This window comes from Trypanosoma cruzi, genomic scaffold (assembly GCF_000209065.1).
Source record: "Trypanosoma cruzi strain CL Brener 1047053516443 genomic scaffold, whole genome shotgun sequence".
Lineage (NCBI taxonomy): Eukaryota > Euglenozoa > Kinetoplastea > Trypanosomatida > Trypanosomatidae > Trypanosoma > Trypanosoma cruzi.
Genome location: NW_001849361.1, coordinates 54,717 through 71,884, shown reverse-complemented (window position 1 = coordinate 71,884; position 17,168 = coordinate 54,717). Strand labels below are relative to the sequence as shown.

Genomic DNA, 17,168 nt, shown 5'->3' with positions numbered 1-17,168 from the left:
CCTCATTGCGGGAGAGATCGTGTAATCGTGGATTCCTTGTCAGCTGCCTCATTGCGTGGGATACCGCAGTGTGATGGGAAAAGTATAAATTCTACAGAGTGACCTCGATTCACCAAGAAAATTAGCATAATCCAAATATCTTCAGTAATGTAGTCTCGCATGGCCATTGGGGCAACGCGGGGTGCCTCAATTGCCGACAGGGAGTCCGTAGCCAACAGGATTCGTGTGGGCGATTGGGATGTGTCCAGACGAGGAGGTATGAGATGTCTAAAGCCATTTTCAGTGGCAGGGCACTCTGCTCTCTATGAGCATGCGAGCCTGCCAGCTGCTGCACGATGGACCTCCACAGGGAGAATATTTCTCTTTGTGGGGCCGTATAACAGTGCGGCGGACCCAGATGCGAGTTCAGCGAGGGATGAAGAACCGTCCGCCCATAATTCAAAATCGTAATCTTCTAGAGAGGAGTAAAGGGAATCAAAAGCCGTGCGCTTGACATCGTCAGAGACGCCTTGAGCTAAACGTGGCTGATAAAATCTCACTTCGTTAAAGCTCACAGTGTCCCAGGGAATAATTCGATCTTGGGCAAGAGGAGCACGAAGGTGGTTGTGGGGAATCCCAGTAATGTTACGGACGCGTTGTAATTCATTAATAACGGCAACTCTCGGAAGCGGAATTGGTGTCGCCGCCTTCCCATGCATGGACGGCGGCATAGGTTCCGAGTAGATAAGGGAACTCAAATCCTCGTGATCATGGAGGCGTATATAGCGTTCGTATTGTGTGAGTGCACGGAGCCAGAGTATCTTTTGGAGCGGGAGAAGATTGACCTCCAAGTAGACAGATGTACCTTCCGTAGATGCGCTCAGGCCAAGAATGTTTTACAACTGTTGCGGTACCGTACTTCCATATTATGGAGGTAAGTGGGGGAAAGGCATGGGACAATTGTCTCGCCACAATACAGTGACACACTGTGGACTTATCCAATTAAAAAGGATCGCATGGTGTGATGGGACGCACCAGCCCGTGCGACCAGCCGCAGCTGATAGCAGTGTGGCGTGGTCTGCTTTGCAGTGGTGGAAGCGTGCGTAATCAAAATTAGGAAGTCGATCGATCGTGGTGCCCAGCAAGCGCACTGGGCGTGGCTGAATACGTAGGTTACCATTGCCAAGATGGAGATCGACCATATCCTCGTCAGAACGTGTGTGTGAAGAGATGTAGAATAGAGCAGCTTCGCTCTTATCAACGTTGATTTTTAGGCTGTGCTCGGCAGCCCATGTCGTTATAAGTGACAGGGCCTGTGGCATTGCCGCAGCACATGCATGGATGTCCGCACCTGAGGCAACAAGTGTGAGTTCGTCACCGTGCATGAGTGCGGAGGCAGAATAGATGTTGTCCAAGCGGTGCAGCACATCATCCACATAGTAGAAAAAGAGTTGGGGTCCCGGGACGCCGCCTTGCGGTACTCCAGCTGAGGTGAGTTGTTTCCGGGAGTGCTTTTCACGAGTGCATACCCTAACATAGCGGCCCCGCAGATAGTTGTGCAGCCAGCGTTTGGTTCGAGACCAAGGAGCGGAAGTCTGTCAAGCATGCCGAATAACTTCCCGTTGTCAACGGTGTCGACCGCAGTCGGAAAATCAATCGAGGCCACGAGCGAGCGATGGCGACGAGGGTGCCTTGTGGGGGCGCCGCCTCCAGGGCGTTCACACTCCACAGTGCTGGACTCATTCAATCCACGGTTAATTTCACCAATAACAAGTGCCACCACGTCCAAAGTAGAACGCGAAGGTGCAAATCCAAATTGACGTGGGTGGTGCGGCAATAACGCTGACAGACGGCGGTGAATCATCCTTTCGGTTAACTTTGGTAAAGCAGAGAGTAGCGTGATAGGTCTGTAACTCCTTGGGCGGCATGGGTACTTCCCAAGGGTTAGGAAATAGAAATATTGACCCAATTTCCCAGGAGCCAGGCAGGCTGCCATTTGCGAAGGAGTCGTGGATCATCGTTCTAAGAGTGCCGCGCGCAACAGACCGGAGACGGTGCAGGAGTTCATTCAACATGCTGTCGGGGTCAGGGACTGAGCCGGGCGAGGAGTCACGGATGGCCACGCCAAGTTCACACGGCGTGAAAGGCCGATCCATTTCCCAGTCACCAGGAGGCAATGGACTGCGGCGTGCAGCAGCAGCAGCATAAGGTAATGTGGTACGTGAGACTCGTACAAAATGACGGACGAGCGGGTCTCCCTGCAGCCGAGGCATGGCGCAAACGCAGCCAAGATAATTTCGGAGTACAACTGATTCCAGGGGATGAGGGTGCGGCGCCGCCATGCCGCGAGGATATCGCCAGCTTGGGATGGATGGGGCTCCAAGTTTTTCCGCGCGGGCTTCCAACAGCACAGCGGAGCAACGGCGTAAGGCTTGATTTCGTTCCTCCCCCTTATTTGGATGAATTCGGCTCGAAGTAGGCTGTCTCCGGATGAGGCAATGTGTGTGCTTCGTGTGCTGCTTCTGCCGCGACCTCGTCTTGCACCATTTCGTGTGTCCATATTCGTTTTGGGGCTTTCACGGCTGCCGCGCGGGGTATGGCGCTCAGCTGCTCGTACGATACCTCTGCGAATTTCCAACCATGTGGACGCGGTGGCGAGGAGGGTTTCACACAACGAAGTGAAAGCAGGCCAATCTGCTTTTTGCAGGGCAAAGGTGGCTTTCTTCCGTCGAGGCGGCGTATTGGCTAGTCGCGGAATGCCATCGTCCATCCCTACCAACTAAGATATCAAGCGGTGGTCCGAATCGATGTAGGGAGTGGATTTCCAGTGGGTGACACGCAGTACGCGATACGCAGTCACTTCAGGGGACGAGACATTACGATGTGTGATCCGTGTTGCCTGCGCCGGGTCATTTGCCGGCTCAAAATACAAATCAATTAAAACAGCAGCAAAGTCCTCTCCTCCAGTCGTTGGTGGTCTATGGCTGTCCCAGAGCTCATGATGTAAGTTCAATTCACCCGCAATAATCGCTGCATGTCTGAGCGACGAATGATAGTAATAAATGCGGATTATTGACCAATTGCTGTGGGAGGGTTGTGGGGATTCTCCACGCAAATGCTGAAACAGCGCTGTGGAAATGCACGGGCAGCAATGGTCCCCAGGAGGTAAGTGCCAGGCGCTCGCACGGCAGAGAGTGACGCACCAGAATGGAAACGCCACCACCGCGCCCACTGCAGGCCTGAAGAAAGTCATTGCAGGCAGAAACCTTTCTCGCCACGTTGCTACGGTCATTTATTTCCTGGAGAAGAACGATGTCAGTTTGATGCCGCTCCAATCACGCAGCAAATGCAATCGTTTTTACGGAAGAGAGGCCTGCAATGTTAAGCCGCCAAACAGTGATGCAGCCACCCTCCTCGGTGGCAGGGTTCGTTTGGACGTCACCGCAGCGTGGGACATCAACGGAGTGACCGCAGCGAAACGATCGTGCAGTTTTGCCCGACAGTCTGCAGGCAGACCGCTTCACCTCCCCGCACCGGGCATGGCGTGGAACCCTCTCGACGGGTGGAGTCGTCTTGGTCTCCGTCGTGCTCGCAGCAACGCCCTGCTGCGGAGTTCCTATATGCAACCAGAGCCCCAGCAGCGCGACAAGGTGCGGACCCCATCGCCGGGGCCAGGAGGAGTCGCAGTGCCTCCTGCTGTCATCAGGGATCCTTCTTGACGTCTTGATGCGGACAAGCGCCCATCGGTTCTTACAAACGAAGCCGTACACCTGCGACACATCCTGCGCTGTGAGAGGCACGACCCTCACCACAACCGGAGTTGCCCACGCGCCGTCGGTACGCACCGCATCGTCAATGAAAAAACAGGGATGCGTCAGGGTGACAGCAAAGCATCCGCTAGCAATCACTTCGCACGCACCGCCACAAGCAGCACCAGCAGCGCTGGTGGCCGCGGGGTGAAGTGGAGCAACTGACGCATGGCGTATGTCGAAGGAAAAACTTGGTGGCCTTACATGGACAAAAAGCCCGAAGAAGGAAACGACGAAGAGAGAAGCGGATAGAACGCACGCAAATTACTCATATCATCACACACACACACACACACACGAAGCCGCGGAATGGGTGCACTCAACCACAAAATCAGAAAGAAAAACAAAACAAAAAGCCGAAGCGTGGGACGACCAGCGCACACACACTCTCATTACTCCCGTAAAGCAAAACACACACACAGAGGGAGAGAGAGAGAGGTCGCCCACTCAATGCAGTAAAAACAAAACAGAAACAGTTACGGTGCTCCGCCCATGCAGCCAGGCAGGACGGCAGCGGTGCGTGTCGTGCGAAAGAGAGCACCAACGGGCCTGCATGGGTGTGCATGCATATATACAATGGGCACATTATTGTGTGTGCCTCGTGGGGTGAGGTGAGGGCGAGAGTCCATGCAAGGGGACACACACAGAGAGAGAGTGTGTGTGTGTGTGTGTGTGTGTGCAGGCGGTGCATGGCTCTCTCTCCCCCACTCTCACGCGGTCACCACCGCAGCAGCAGCCGCACACGTAACAAGAAGAGGAAGAAGAGGCAAAAGAGGGGAGGTGGTGTGGGAGACCGCGGTGCTGCTGTCACTGTCGCCAGGCTTAGATGTAACATTCTTTTGAATGGTGTCTGTTTCTGGTGTTTCTGGTGCTGCCTCACTGGCTGTGGGAGCATCGTCGGTATTTCCATCTTCAAGTCCGTCTTTTGGTTCTTTGCTGTTAGGCCGTTGATCACCGTTATCAACCTTGTCCTCATTTTTCTGGGCTCCACCACTGCCACCTGCGGATATGGATGTTGATTTTTTTTCCGCAGGATGTCTTGTAGGTGCATCCTTCATCAAATCTGGTGTGTCCGTTTTTTCTTTCTGTTGGTTTGGAACACGATTCCCTAAAGGTTTTTCCGCAGCTCCTAGCGCCACTTTAGCGTTCGACGGTGACGTCGTGCTTGTTGTCTCAGTTGCTGTCTGGGAGCCTGTTGACGCTGTTGGGCTTGCTTCTCCTGCTGATTTCCCATTTTTGTTGTTTTTGGTCCTGGTGGAGTCTCTGACGGGGTTCCTTGTCCCTGTCCTTCGATTAAGGTCAATGTTAGCAATAGTTCTGGTGCCGATGGTGTTGCTGCCGGTTGTCGTGGGCGTGAATCTCCTCCTGATGGTGGTGGTCCTTCTTCTTCCACTTGTAGTGCTTCACCCGGTGGCGCTGGCGTTTTTCCTCTTTCTGGCTGCGGTGGTAATTGCAACGTTCCCCGATCTTTCGTTAAACTTTTTTTTTCTCTGTTTTTTCCGTAATTATTGTGTCTTTTCCATCTTTGCCTTTTCCTCTTCCTTTTTCATCATCTTCTTCTACTTCTCCCTCTCCTTCTCCTTCCCCCAAAGATTCCGTTGCGGCGCCGCGTAGATCTTGTGGATGGTTCAATTGTGGTTGTTCCACCACTGGTGACTGTATTTCTGAGTCTGCGCCGCCTAGGACTGGCTTTGCAAGTTCTTCTGATTCCTGCGAACGTTCACCAACACCACCCGCAGAAGCACCGAGTGAACCGGCAGGAAGTGTCGCATCCTTGTCACATATACCGCCGGCACCGCACCACAGCACGCAGAGGGCACACACCAGCAGCACACGGCCAGTCATCATCATCGCCATCACTCCTGTCACTTGCGTGTAGCCTTCAGCACAAACTAGCTCCCCGTCAACGCAGAGCGAAAGCAAAAGGGGAGAGACAAGTCACACAGCCACGCACCGTCATGCACAGTCCCATTCAGCAATGAGAGTCACGCACACACAACATATGACAAAGGGAATCAGTAAAGGCAAGAAAAAGTTCACCACCCTGCATATCAGAATGTATTAAAAACACAAACCACACCCAAGGCCTCGCTGTGCATGCATATGAGTGTGTCTGCGATGCGTTCAACGTGGCGGATGTGGAAAGCAAAGAGGAGCACACAGCAGGGCAGCGGAAGCAAACACAGCAAAAACAATCAGCGTAATTACTCTTACTTCATACATCGGACCACAGTGGACGTACACATGTCCCTGTGGCTGAGTGCTGGCACGCACAGCCCACGCTCCCTTTCAGCCCACAGCGGTGCACGCCAGCGCGGATGCGGCGAGCAGCAGCAGGGCACACACCCACGCAGAGCTGCTGAGGCTGCCGTCGATTTCGCGAAGAAGTGACGGTTCGCGGGTGGTCGTCGTGGTGGTTGACGTCTCTGTCTTCATGGCCGTATTAATTGGTGCCTGTAGTCGTAGTTGTAGTAGTAGTTGGTGCCTTTGTAGTTGTGGTCGTCATATTTGGTTTTATTTCCTTATCGGCTGTTTTTCCACCTCCTCCCGCAATGTTCTCATCGGGCCCCTTTAACTGACCGGAGATTCCTTCTGAAACCTGTCCCGCACCGGAAAACACATTTTCTGACTGTTGCGTAGCAGCATCCGCATTTGGATCCTGTCCGCCACCTGGCTGTTCTTCCATATCCTTTAACTCAGTGGTTTCTGAAACGGGGTTTTCAGTATCCTCAATCTTCATACTCGCAATCACGCAATCGGACAGGCAGCAGCACAGGGCGAGCATCAACAGGACGCACAGCAGACGACAAGTCATCATCGTGAGTGTGGTCGTTCAGTGCTGTGGAGCTGATCTGCACAGTGAGGGACATGGAGAGCAACAGGGGAGACGAGAGGTGCGGCAGACACACACAGAGGACACACCACATGACGAGAGGGCAGCAGCCAGGCATGCACCGTACGCCGCACACCACGCACGACACACACTCCATTCCACGGCAACACGCACACACACACACACACAGCCCTGCCGCAACACCAACACACAGATGGAAGAGGGAGAAGCTGAACCCGCTCGACGAGCTGCCGCCTAGTCTGTTCGGGCTGGACGCGTTGAGGTGCAAGCACGGCCACACGGACATCCACACGTTCGTTGCGCCGTACTTCTTGCAGCGCCCAGGCCGTGGATTTAGAAGATGTGAGGGTCTGCTCCAAGCAAAAGGACGACAAGACGCGGCGCATGACGGCCAACCTGATCGGCGTGTGGTTGCGGCGCATGGAGCACGTGCGCCAGTACTTGTTGGGCGTTGCGCTCATGATTGTGGAGGAGGCGGCACGACATTGTTGCGCTGTGTGTGTTGCGCGGGCGGGGCATGCCGACGATTGTGAGGACACGGAGCTGCTGGACTGAGGGAGGAGTGGCGGACGTTGCGGCGCAGTGGGAGCGCATGACGGCTGCGTGTGGTGGAGGGGCGCGTGTTGAAGTGAGCGTGGCGTGCCTGTGAGGGCCTGAGGAGAGGGAATAACAGTAACAGTGACTGTGGGAGTGTGAGGGACGGTGCGCGGCGAGGAGCGCTCTTCTTTTTTTTTAGTTTTGTTTTGATTGTTGTTGAACCGCGCCCGCCTAATTGTTGTTGTGGTGGTGCGTGACTCTCATTGCTGGATGGGACGGTGCGTGGTTGCGTGACTTGTCTCTCTTTCCTTTGCTTTTGCTCCGCGTTGACGGGGAGCTAGTTTGTGCTGAAGTCTACACGCAAGTGACAGGAGTGATGGCGATGATGATGACTGGCCGTGTGCTGCTGGTGTGTGCCCTCTGCGTGCTGTGGTGCGGTGCCGGCGGCGTTGATGCGAGTAATCTCGAGAACAACGCACAGGGTGGCTGCATGGTGTCGGGCGGGTTGGGTGCGAAAACGTCGTATTCGGTGAGGGGTTGCAATAAAACTGTGCTCACGCGGCCATTGCGATCAGCGTTCTTCATTAATGCGATACAAGCCGAAGCGAAAGAAGTAAAAGATATTTCTGAGGAAGGGGATAATTTGAAGTTAGGTTCAATTCCACAACCTCCGGCACCGCCACCAGCGCCAGAAACGCCACCACCTCCTGATGCCAGTGATTCTGATGGTATTGGTCGCAGTGAACTTGGTGCTGACGGTCAAACTGGTGGTGGCGGTGGTGGCTCAAGTGGAATTTCTAACGGAGATGAAGATTCCACTTTGAAGGTTCCTGTTCCCGATGATAAATCCTCGTCCCCTATTCCCAATGCTGGTGATGGTTTGAAGAACACCGGCGATAGTTCAGTCACTCAGAAGAATAATCCTTCAGGAACCGATGAACCGTCAAAAAAACCGCTTAATGTGCCCGCACAGCCCACGGTGCAGACTCCGGAGGCGTTAGACCCCGACCAAAATGAGAACACTCCTAACACACAAGGAGAAATAAGTGTTGAAGCTCGTGGTAAGGGTGCAAGTGGAGGCGGCGCAGGGGAGAGTGATGTAAATAGCAAAGGCTCCTCCAGCGTGTCGACCGCCAAGAGCAATCCCACAGGAAAAACAACACCGTCAGTACCATCAGCGGGAGAGACTCCAACAATAACAGCAACACCGAATGACTCAGAGAATCCAACAGGGAAAAATGACAGTACGGCAGCGTCAGGAACCGAATTGGACTCTGAAGCAACTAAAAAGTCTTCGAAGGATGATGCGGCAGAGCAACACAGTCAAGAGAGAGACAAAGCAGATTTGGTAAAGAGTGCAAATACCGGCCATCCAGCATATACAGCAGCCTCATCCATCTCTACATATGGCAAAGGTGATGCCCAGGGAAAGGCGAATGAGAATGGTGACGATCCTGAACGGCATGATTCCAAAGGAACCCACGACGCACTCGAAGCTGATAATACCAACGTCGCTCCTACAGCCAGTGAGGCAGCACCAGAAGCAGTCAACACCACTGAAAAAAATGATACGGCGCCAACTGGCGACAGTGACAGCAGCACCGCGGTCTCCCACACCACCTCCCCTCTTTTGCTTCTTCTTCTTGTTGCGTGTGCGGCTGCGGCTGCGGTGGTGACCGCGTGAGAGTGAGGGAGAGAGAGCCATGCACCGCCTGCACACACACACTCTCTCTCTGTGTGTGTGTCCCCTTGCATGGACTCTCGCCCTCACCCCACGAGGCACACACATAATGTGCCCATTGTATATATGCATGCACACCCATGCAGGCCCGTTGGTGCTCTCTTTCGCACGACACGCACCGCTGCCGTCCTGCCTGGCTGCATGGGCGGAGCACCGTAACTGTTTCTGTTTTGTTTTTATTGCATTGAGTGGGCGACCTCTCTCTCTCCCTCTGTGTGTGTGTTTTGCTTTACGGGAGTAATGAGAGTGTGTGTGCGCTGGTCGTCCCACGCTTCGGCTTTTTGTTTTGTTTTTCTTTCTGATTTTGTGGTTGAGTGCACCCATTCCGCGGCTGCGTGTGTGTGTGTGTGTGTGTGATGATATGAGTAATTTGTGTGTGTGCTATCTGCCTCTCTCTGCCGTTGCTTTCTTCAGACTCTCTTGTGGCGCACAGCTGCTCTGCAAGTATAGGCGCTGACAAACACACGGACACATGCGCAGAATCTTCTTGTTGCACATGCTGTGGAGTGGCGTGAACGCTGTGAACGCACGCACAAGATTGTGGCTGCGGTTGCTTTTGCGAGTTAGGAGGTCGTGAGTCCGCAGTGCCTCTCCGTGTAGTGATGCGGGCGTGGTACTAGTGCGCACAACTAGTGATTCGTGCATTGTTGAGGGTGTCTGGGACAATTGCTTATTGAGTTCTGTCCATTGACTGTACCTGCCGACGTGTCTCTCCCGTTGTGGATTTGGCGACGGGGGATTCTCCGGCTGTGTGTGGTGATGTGTGGGTACGCTGGAAGAGACAACAGCAAGACGACTGGCGGCAGCGCGTGGGTGCTGTGAAGGATGGTTGTGCTTTTTAGCATTTCGCCGTTTACTTCTTGTCTGTGGGCGTTGTTCAGTGTGTGCTGATGGGTGAAGAATAACGACACGCCCGCCGTGACTCCTGCTGCTGGTGGTGACCATTGCTGTGCGTTTTCCCGGTGCACTGTTCTTCCTTCTCCTGTTCCGTGTGTCTGTGTGCGTGAGTTGTTGTTGTTGGGAGTGACTGCGGCGGGGATGATGGTGCCATTCACTGTGGCTGGGTGGCGGTGGTTACTGTTTCATCCTCTTTTCTTGGCGTGTTTCTCCCTATTTCTTTTTCAATCACACACAAAGAAGGAAAACAAGCGCTAAACGCTACTGTGAAATTCGAAGGCACTGAAAGGACCAACAGCACACACACCGCCCGCACACACATATTTGTATGCTCTCACGTGTTGCTGCAGTGAAGGCACCCCGCACACACAACAGTCACCGCGTGACCGGATGCAGCGGAAGGAGGAGGGAAGGAGGAGAGAGTGAGCCGCAGAGGCCCAACATGTCCCGGCATCTCTTCCTCTCTGCGATGCTGCTCCTCCTCGTGATGATGTGCTGCAACGCTGGTGGGGCTGCGGCTGCTGAGGAAGCAAGTCAGGGAGCTTCGTCGGTAAAATATTATGTTTGGAGAGACGTGGAAGGTGGAGAAGAAACGGTGAGTTCGTTGCGTGTTCCCAGTCTTGTTGAAATGAATGGTGATGTGTTGGCCGTTGCCGAGGCGCATTGCACGAAGGAGGGTGAAGGTTTTACTGGGATTGCCTCGGAGCTCCTGGCGTTGACTGAAGAGCAAGCAGGCAAGGAGTTGGATAAAACTAAACTGAAGACACAAGTGCTGGGGGAATGTCCGTCCGACGATAAGAAAGTCTCCTGCCGTATGGCGGATCAGGCTGATTCCCAAAAAGTGAAGAAAGTACATGTGAGCCGACCAACAACAGTCGTGTGGGGAAGTGATATTTACATGCTTGCTGGAAATTACAGTTGGACACTTACCGAGAATGACCAGGCAGCTGGCTGGGGACTTTTGCTGGTGAAAGGCAACGTCAGTAAGAAGGAAGGAGAAAGTAAAAAAAGGATCCTTTGGAACGACAATTACGTTATCCCGTGGAATTATAATGGCAATCAAGGATCACTGAAAAGACTGGTTGGCGGCGGTGGATCGGGTGTTAAGATGAAGGACGGTACGCTTGTGTTTCCGCTAGAAGGCACGAAGAAGTTGAATGGCACAGAAAAGGATGGGAAGACCGTTTCGCTGATCATATACTCGAAGGACACTAAGTTTTGGACGCTGTCGAAAGAGATGTCTGCCGGTGGCTGCAGTGTTCCCTCCGTCGTGGAGTGGGAGAAGGACAAAAAACTCATGATGATGACTGCGTGTGGTGATGGCCGCCGCAGGGTGTACGAGTCCGGTGACAAGGGGGAATCGTGGACGGAGGCACTCGGGACGCTCTCGCGCGTGTGGGGCAACAAAAAGGGTGAAAAGGTTGAAATCTTTAGGAGCGGGTTCATCACAGCGACGATTGAGGAAAGGGACGTGATGCTCGTTACTCTGCCGGTGTATACCAAGAAGAAAGAGAAAGAAAATGGAAAAGGGTGAACTCCATCTTTGGCTGACGGACAATACGCACATTGTTGATATTGGGCCGGTGTCCGGGGAAGAAGGCGAAGACGTTACCGCCAGCTCCCTGTTGTACAAAAGTGGTGGAAATGGAGATACTAATGAGGAGTTGATTGCACTGTACGAGAAGAGTGGCGTTGGGGAGAAACCATCACACAGTCCTTGGTCTGTGCGTCTGAATGCGCAGTTGGAGAAGGTGAAGGAGGTGCTGAATATGTGGAAGAAAGTGGACGAACGTGTCTCTCAGTTGTGCACCACTTTACTTGCTCAGGAGGTTACCTCAAGTGAAACTGCATGCACTACTGATGTTAAGATCACGGATGGGCTGGTTGGCTTTTTGTCCGACAACTTCTCTGAGAACACATGGAGGGACGAGTACCTCGGCGTGAACGCTACAGTAACGAAGAAAGATGGGGCGAAGAAGGCGCATAACGGCGTAAAGTTCACGGGGCGTGGTGCAGGAGCGCAGTGGCCCGTTGGCAAGCAGGGGGAGAATCAGCTGTACCACTTTGCGAACTACAACTTCACTCTTGTGGCGACGGTGTCCATCGACGGTGAGCCGACGGAGGGTAATATTCCATTGTTGGGTGTGAAGATGGATGGCGATGGGTATCCTATATTGTTGGGACTGTCGTACAACAAAGAAAAGAAGTGGCAGTTGCTGTGCGGTGGCGAAACAAATTCTAAGGATCTCAGCGTATTTTGGGGGCCAGAGACGAAGGAAGATCACGTGGTAATTTTGCTACGGAACGGCAACCATGGCTCCGCGTACGTCGATGGTCAGCGTGTGGGGGATGCGCAATGTGAATTGGAAAATACAGAACCGAATGAGATCTCACACTTCTACATTGGAGGGGATGGAGGCAGTGCGGTGAGCACAGGAGGCCGAGAAGACGTGTCTGTGACGGTGACGAACGTCCTGCTGTACAACCGTCCCTTGAGCTCTGAAGAAAGTATTGCGCTTAACGCAAAACTTTCTATTCCAAAGCAGACAAGTCTAAAAACAGTGAAGGAGGTTACTCGTTCACCAGAGGTAAGAAAACCACCCGCGCTGGAGACTGTGCCTCAGAATAATCTTGGCGGAGATCAGCTGACGGCACAGCAATCGTTGAAGACAAGTGAAGATGCTGGCGGTGCCGGTGCATCCACGACAGCAGTGTCAACTGTAACGAATTCTCCAGCAGGCAAGGAATCCGTAAACAAGTCAACATCAGGAACATCTCCCAATGGACATCAAACTGTGGTTGCAAGAGATGGAGATAAAGTGCAGGAAGATGAACCACAAAAATATCCTGCGGGTAATCCCGACACAGCAGATGCAAATATTCCCACCACTGAGGGTGAGGGGCAAGATGGACCCACAGTGAATCCTGAGGCGGGCGCGAGCTCTGGTGAGAGTGGGGAGCCAACGGAAGAAACGGATGGGCAGGAGGAAGAGATCCAGCCACAGCACGGGGACGCAAATGCCACGGCGCTCAGCAGCAGCCTCGGAAATGTGTCGTAGGGGAATAACACCGAAGCTGGCACCATGCGTGGGAGCGGACTGCTGCCATCGCTGCTGCTTCTGTTGGGACTGTGGGGGTTTGCGGCTCTGTGAGGCGTGACTGGCTGCCGCGTGAAAACACTTGCGACCTCCGCTGCACCGACACACACACCTGGCGGTGAATTTCTCTTCATAAATAAATTTCATTTAATTTTCTTGCTTTATGTGTGTTGAGTTTTTTGTGCGTTTGTAATATATTTTTTTTAATGTTTTAATTTTAATTTTGCTTTTTTACTAAATTCTTTTGTGTTTTTCTGTTTTGTGTTTTTCATCCCCCATTCTTTTTTTCCTTTTTGCTTTTTGGGGCAATCACTGTGGACGTTTTTTCCACTCTTCCCTCTTTAATTGTTTGTTGCTGCACTCTTCCTGTGAGGGGTGCCGTGTGTTTCCCGCCCAACTGCTCCACTCGCACACCCACCGACACGCTCATGACGACGGCCCTGTGCGCCTCGCCTGCTGCACGCATGAGGAGGTGCCGCGACGAACGGCGCGCTGAGGGAGCCGTGACGTGTGGGCGTGCGACGAGGGCCTGTGGGGCGGAGCACACATTTCTTTCCCTCTTGTTTTGTTTTCTTGCGGCCAGGGCGGGCAGACACCCGCAGCGCCACACACACACAGCCACACCCTGCCGCCGTGTTTCTCTTTTTGTTCTGCTTTCTTTTCTGTGGACGGGTGTGTGCCGCTGCCACCGTGTGTTGATGGAGGGCGGAGAGCTGTGCCGGAAGTATTGCCGACGGACCACCGTGCATCCTCAGTTACTTCCTTTCTTAATGGCTGTCTGCTGCACACTGTAATGAGAGATGTGTTTCCCCCTCTTGTTTGCTTTTTGTTGTCCACACGCGGTGCCGGCCCTGCGGCTGTGGAGTCCCACGGATTGCACGAAACGAGGATTTGAAGAACAGGCCGGATGCCGCGTGAAATGTTGGGGATGTTGTGTGGGCTGGTGGAACAGTAAAGTCCCTTATTGACTTCTTTTTATTGTTGAGGGCAATATTTATATACACAAACACACGGTCATATTGTGCTGCTTGGCGCAGGAAATAAACGTCTTTCCGAATCATTGTTTTTACTTTTTTATGTTGCTTGGGAGTTCTTCTGGACTCTCACCCTTTTTTCTTTTTTGTTTTTGGTAAATTACTACGTTTTTTTTTTTTCTGCTGTGTTCACTGTCGCTGAGTGTCTCCGTGTCCCGTTGAGTGCCCCACTGCTGGCTGTGCTGTTGACATGTTTTTTCTTTTTTCCTGCTAGAGGCATCGATGATCCGCTTCGACGATTGTTTGTGTTCCCCATTGCGATGGCACGAGGGCGACTGGGCGCCGGTCTGCTGAGTGCACTCGGAGGAGAGCGGATGGTGTGCGCCGTGCCTCACTGTGTGTGTGACGCCAATCCACCACAACCTGCTGTGGGGCGTAATTCCAATCCGTCGGGAAAGAGAGAAGTAAAGCTCGGCACCGTGGATTTGAACTCGACCCTTCGCTCTTGTTTCGGCCGCTTTTTTTTTTTTTTTTTTTTGCGGTGCGATGTGGATGGCGTTGCCTCTGCGTGCGTTGTGCGGCGGGCTTTTCTTCCCATGTCTTTGCCCTTTTGTCTGTGGAAAAGTTGTGGGAGAGGAAATGTGCGGGAGTGAGCGTGGGTGGCTGCCAGCCTCGCCCCGCGCATTGGAGACTTCCATACAAGTGGCTCTGCTTGACGGCGTTTCGCGGCACCCAGGGCTTAGCGAGGATGAGGATGGGGAGGTTCTGTTGTGGGCAGAAGGAGGATGGACAGGACAGTTCCCTTCCGTGTCCTTCCCAATGTTGTTGGCAGTACATACTGAGAACGTAAAATTGAGCGAGTGCGGGATGAAAGGTTTGTACCGCTTTGTGTGTGCTACTCAATCGTCGTCATTGCAGGCTGTCGTCACGGTGCGGTGCCGTTTGATGAGGGAAGGGCGCGATGCCACGGCTGCTGCGCACCACGACCATTTATTGCCTCTGCACCGTCATTTTTTTTTTTCAGTTTGTGTGAATTTTTTCGCGCTCGCATAAAGTTTTCTTTTGCTTCACGATGAATTTGTTGGAGGAGCTTTGGTTTTGGTGCCTGCTTCACGGCGCTTCGCCTCGTGTGTCGGTTGCGGTGCTTCCACGTGGTGCCGAGGCGTTTGGTGGGGTGTTTATTCTTCTTTTTGCGCCCTGCAGCCGACCTTGTTTGGTCATGGCGGCAGCAGTGGGGCTCTGCGACAGCGCGCCTGCCGTGCGTGTCTCATCTTTTGCCGCTGCTCCCTCGTTGTGTTGGTTGGGGAGGAGGCGAGCGACTGCGTCGGTGAAGTTGCGCCCCAGTGGGAGAGGAAGGCACCGACCGCTGCTGACGGCGACGGTCTTTGCTGCAGGCGATCTGACGGGAGGACGTCACCGGTGTCACAGTCAGCCGAGATGGATATGGGCCGCACTGCGTCTCCCATCCCTCTCATCATCCCTACGTCCACTGCAGTCACACGCCACACGCACCGCACGGCAGCGGCGGGACCACCATCCGGACGTTTGTGAGCCAATCGGAATGCAAAATCAGTGTGGACCCCTTTCCCCGTGTTTGAGTGCCGCCGTGCCTCTTTATTCGTACTTTTTGTGTGTGTCGTGCGCGCCTGGTGCCGCTGCCTGCTGTGCAATGCCGACTCGCGTGAACGAGAAACGACGCTTTGACTGCTGGCGACCGGCGAGCTCTCCACTCCACTTACGCACCACCACCAACACCTTTTGGACGCGCTTGATGGCTGGCGGTTGTAACGCTGCCACGTGGTCTGCCTCGGCTCTTGTGTGTCGTGCACGGCATCGGGACCGCCATTTGATGCAGCCATTCGGTAACGGGAGCGGTGCCAGTGGTCATGTGGCTTTTTGCCGGGATTCCGCCACTCGGCACGGTGGCTTTGTGGGGCTGTGTGGGTGGTGGGGAGGGTGATGGTGTCACTGAATTGATTGCGTCTGTGCTGCTTTGTGTCGGCGGCTGTACTGTGATGGCTATTGTGTATGACCGGATGCCTCTGCGTGCCACTGTGTTTGGTTACTGTTGTTGTTGTCTTTTATTCTTTTTCTGAGAGTGGAGTTAGAGATACTTTGGCTTGGCCAGCACAACTATCGTTTCAGGGTGTTAGGAATTACTTGCAGTATTAGGATTAGCAGTACTAGTATAACGATCTGGCGGAATCGTGTCACTGGATTCGCCATCTGTAGGAAGGGATTTGCTAGGCAGGAGTTATGGTCGACGGGGCGAGTGCGACACACCACGACAGCCTTGTTGATACGCGTCTGGGTCGGTGGATGCGGTCTGCGGCGGGTGCGTGTCCGCGCAGCCGGCACCGTGTGCGGCACAGGGCCATCGCGGCTGTGCGTGCGGCGCTGCTTGTGGTGTTGGCGCTGGTTGCGGCGGCAACGTGGATGCCCGCGGTGCATGCGGTGGTGTTGCGATTGCGAGGCGGCACGGTGGACAGAGGCATCACGGTGGGCCGCGCCGTGGACACGGTGCTGATGGACGGCGTGTACATGACGAACGGCGTGGCTGTGGTGTTCGACGTGCCGGCGATGCTTCCCGGCGCGCTGCGCATCGAACTGAGGAACTGCGTGTGCGACGGCGGTGCGCAGATCTACGTGCGGGGCGACAGCGGTGAGCCGGCGAGTGACCGGAGCCTGGAGGTGAGCGTGAGCGGGCTGTCCGGCGACTACTGCTCCCTTGTGTTTGTGCACAACCTGCCGGCACACACGAACGTGACGGTCCGTGACTCGACGATCGTGACGCCGGGGCCGATGCGCTACTCCCAGCTGAGTGGGCTGACGGACGCGGTGGCGTCGCCTCTTGTGCTGTACGCGACGTCGCTGTTGCAGACGCAGCTGCGTGTGAGCAACACTGTGCTGAGGTCGTTGCAGGCGGGCGGGTCTGCGGTGCATGTTGGCGGCGGTGTGGACCTGCTGTCGAGCGCGGTGGTGCTTGACGGCGTGTCGCTGGAGGCGTCGGGCGGTCCGACCGCGTCCGCGATGCGTGTGGCGTCCTCGTCGCGCCTCAGTCTGCGGGGCCACTCGGTGTTCTCCGTGACGAACGTGTCGGTTGTAAGCAGCGGCGGCGGCATTGTGCTTGGAGAGCGCCTCGCGGTGGTTGATTCGGTGCTGCGCTTCGTGCGCGTTGAGGGGTTAGTTGCGTCGTCGCTGGTGCGCTGCGACGGTGGAACGGTCAGTGCCGGCGGGTGGCTGGAGCTGCGCGACGTGTGGGCGGTGGGCGAGGCGTCG

The 17,168-nt window shown here is 54.4% G+C and overlaps 4 protein-coding genes and 4 pseudogenes across 4 annotated transcripts, besides 20 other annotated features; 6 read left to right on the top strand and 2 right to left on the bottom strand.

The window, feature by feature from the left end:
- Positions 1 to 5,896: part of a sequence feature (areas not merged during assembly with more than two copies in the genome that could not be assigned to a particular haplotype) that runs on past the window's edge.
- On the top strand, positions 3,117 to 3,698 carry Tc00.1047053506335.80 (uncharacterized protein; the record flags this gene model as incomplete). The annotated part of the gene is made up of 1 exon (XM_808326.1): positions 3,117 to 3,698. The coding sequence occupies one exon, from the start codon at positions 3,117 to 3,119 to the stop codon at positions 3,696 to 3,698; it is 582 nt and encodes a 193-aa protein (XP_813419.1).
- Positions 4,066 to 4,086: a microsatellite.
- Positions 4,443 to 4,467: a microsatellite.
- Tc00.1047053506335.69 lies at positions 4,497 to 5,645 on the bottom strand (annotated as a pseudogene).
- Positions 5,341 to 5,375: a microsatellite.
- Positions 5,897 to 6,545: a sequence feature (heterozygous, non-Esmeraldo-like haplotype).
- Tc00.1047053506335.60 lies at positions 6,076 to 6,606 on the bottom strand (annotated as a pseudogene).
- Positions 6,546 to 6,803: a sequence feature (areas merged during assembly that could not be assigned to a particular haplotype. This can correspond to areas where the two haplotypes were merged or to regions with more than two copies in the genome that were merged during assembly.).
- Positions 6,788 to 6,810: a microsatellite.
- Positions 6,804 to 6,852: a sequence feature (areas not merged during assembly with more than two copies in the genome that could not be assigned to a particular haplotype).
- Positions 6,836 to 7,312, top strand: Tc00.1047053506335.55 (annotated as a pseudogene).
- Positions 6,853 to 6,977: a sequence feature (areas merged during assembly that could not be assigned to a particular haplotype. This can correspond to areas where the two haplotypes were merged or to regions with more than two copies in the genome that were merged during assembly.).
- Positions 6,978 to 8,505: a sequence feature (areas not merged during assembly with more than two copies in the genome that could not be assigned to a particular haplotype).
- Positions 7,556 to 8,863, top strand: Tc00.1047053506335.50 (mucin-associated surface protein (MASP), putative; the record flags this gene model as incomplete). The annotated part of the gene is made up of 1 exon (XM_808325.1): positions 7,556 to 8,863. The coding sequence occupies one exon, from the start codon at positions 7,556 to 7,558 to the stop codon at positions 8,861 to 8,863; it is 1,308 nt and encodes a 435-aa protein (XP_813418.1).
- Positions 8,506 to 9,454: a sequence feature (heterozygous, non-Esmeraldo-like haplotype).
- Positions 9,253 to 9,276: a microsatellite.
- Positions 9,455 to 11,690: a sequence feature (areas not merged during assembly with more than two copies in the genome that could not be assigned to a particular haplotype).
- On the top strand, positions 10,147 to 12,876 carry Tc00.1047053506335.20 (annotated as a pseudogene).
- Positions 11,691 to 11,699: a sequence feature (haploid, Esmeraldo-like haplotype).
- Positions 11,700 to 12,359: a sequence feature (heterozygous, Esmeraldo-like haplotype).
- Positions 12,360 to 12,490: a sequence feature (areas merged during assembly that could not be assigned to a particular haplotype. This can correspond to areas where the two haplotypes were merged or to regions with more than two copies in the genome that were merged during assembly.).
- Positions 12,491 to 13,348: a sequence feature (haploid, Esmeraldo-like haplotype).
- Positions 13,113 to 13,217: a sequence feature (A-rich).
- Positions 13,349 to 17,168: a sequence feature (areas not merged during assembly with more than two copies in the genome that could not be assigned to a particular haplotype).
- Positions 14,408 to 14,427: a microsatellite.
- Positions 14,962 to 15,849, top strand: Tc00.1047053506335.15 (uncharacterized protein; the record flags this gene model as incomplete). The annotated part of the gene is made up of 1 exon (XM_808330.1): positions 14,962 to 15,849. One exon carries the CDS (start codon positions 14,962 to 14,964, stop codon positions 15,847 to 15,849), a length of 888 nt encoding a protein of 295 aa, XP_813423.1.
- Positions 16,146 to 17,168, top strand: Tc00.1047053506335.9 (dispersed gene family protein 1 (DGF-1), putative; the record flags this gene model as incomplete). Its single annotated transcript, XM_808329.1, has 1 exon — positions 16,146 to 17,168. A coding segment is annotated over one exon (1,023 nt), but the record flags the coding sequence as incomplete, so codon positions are not given.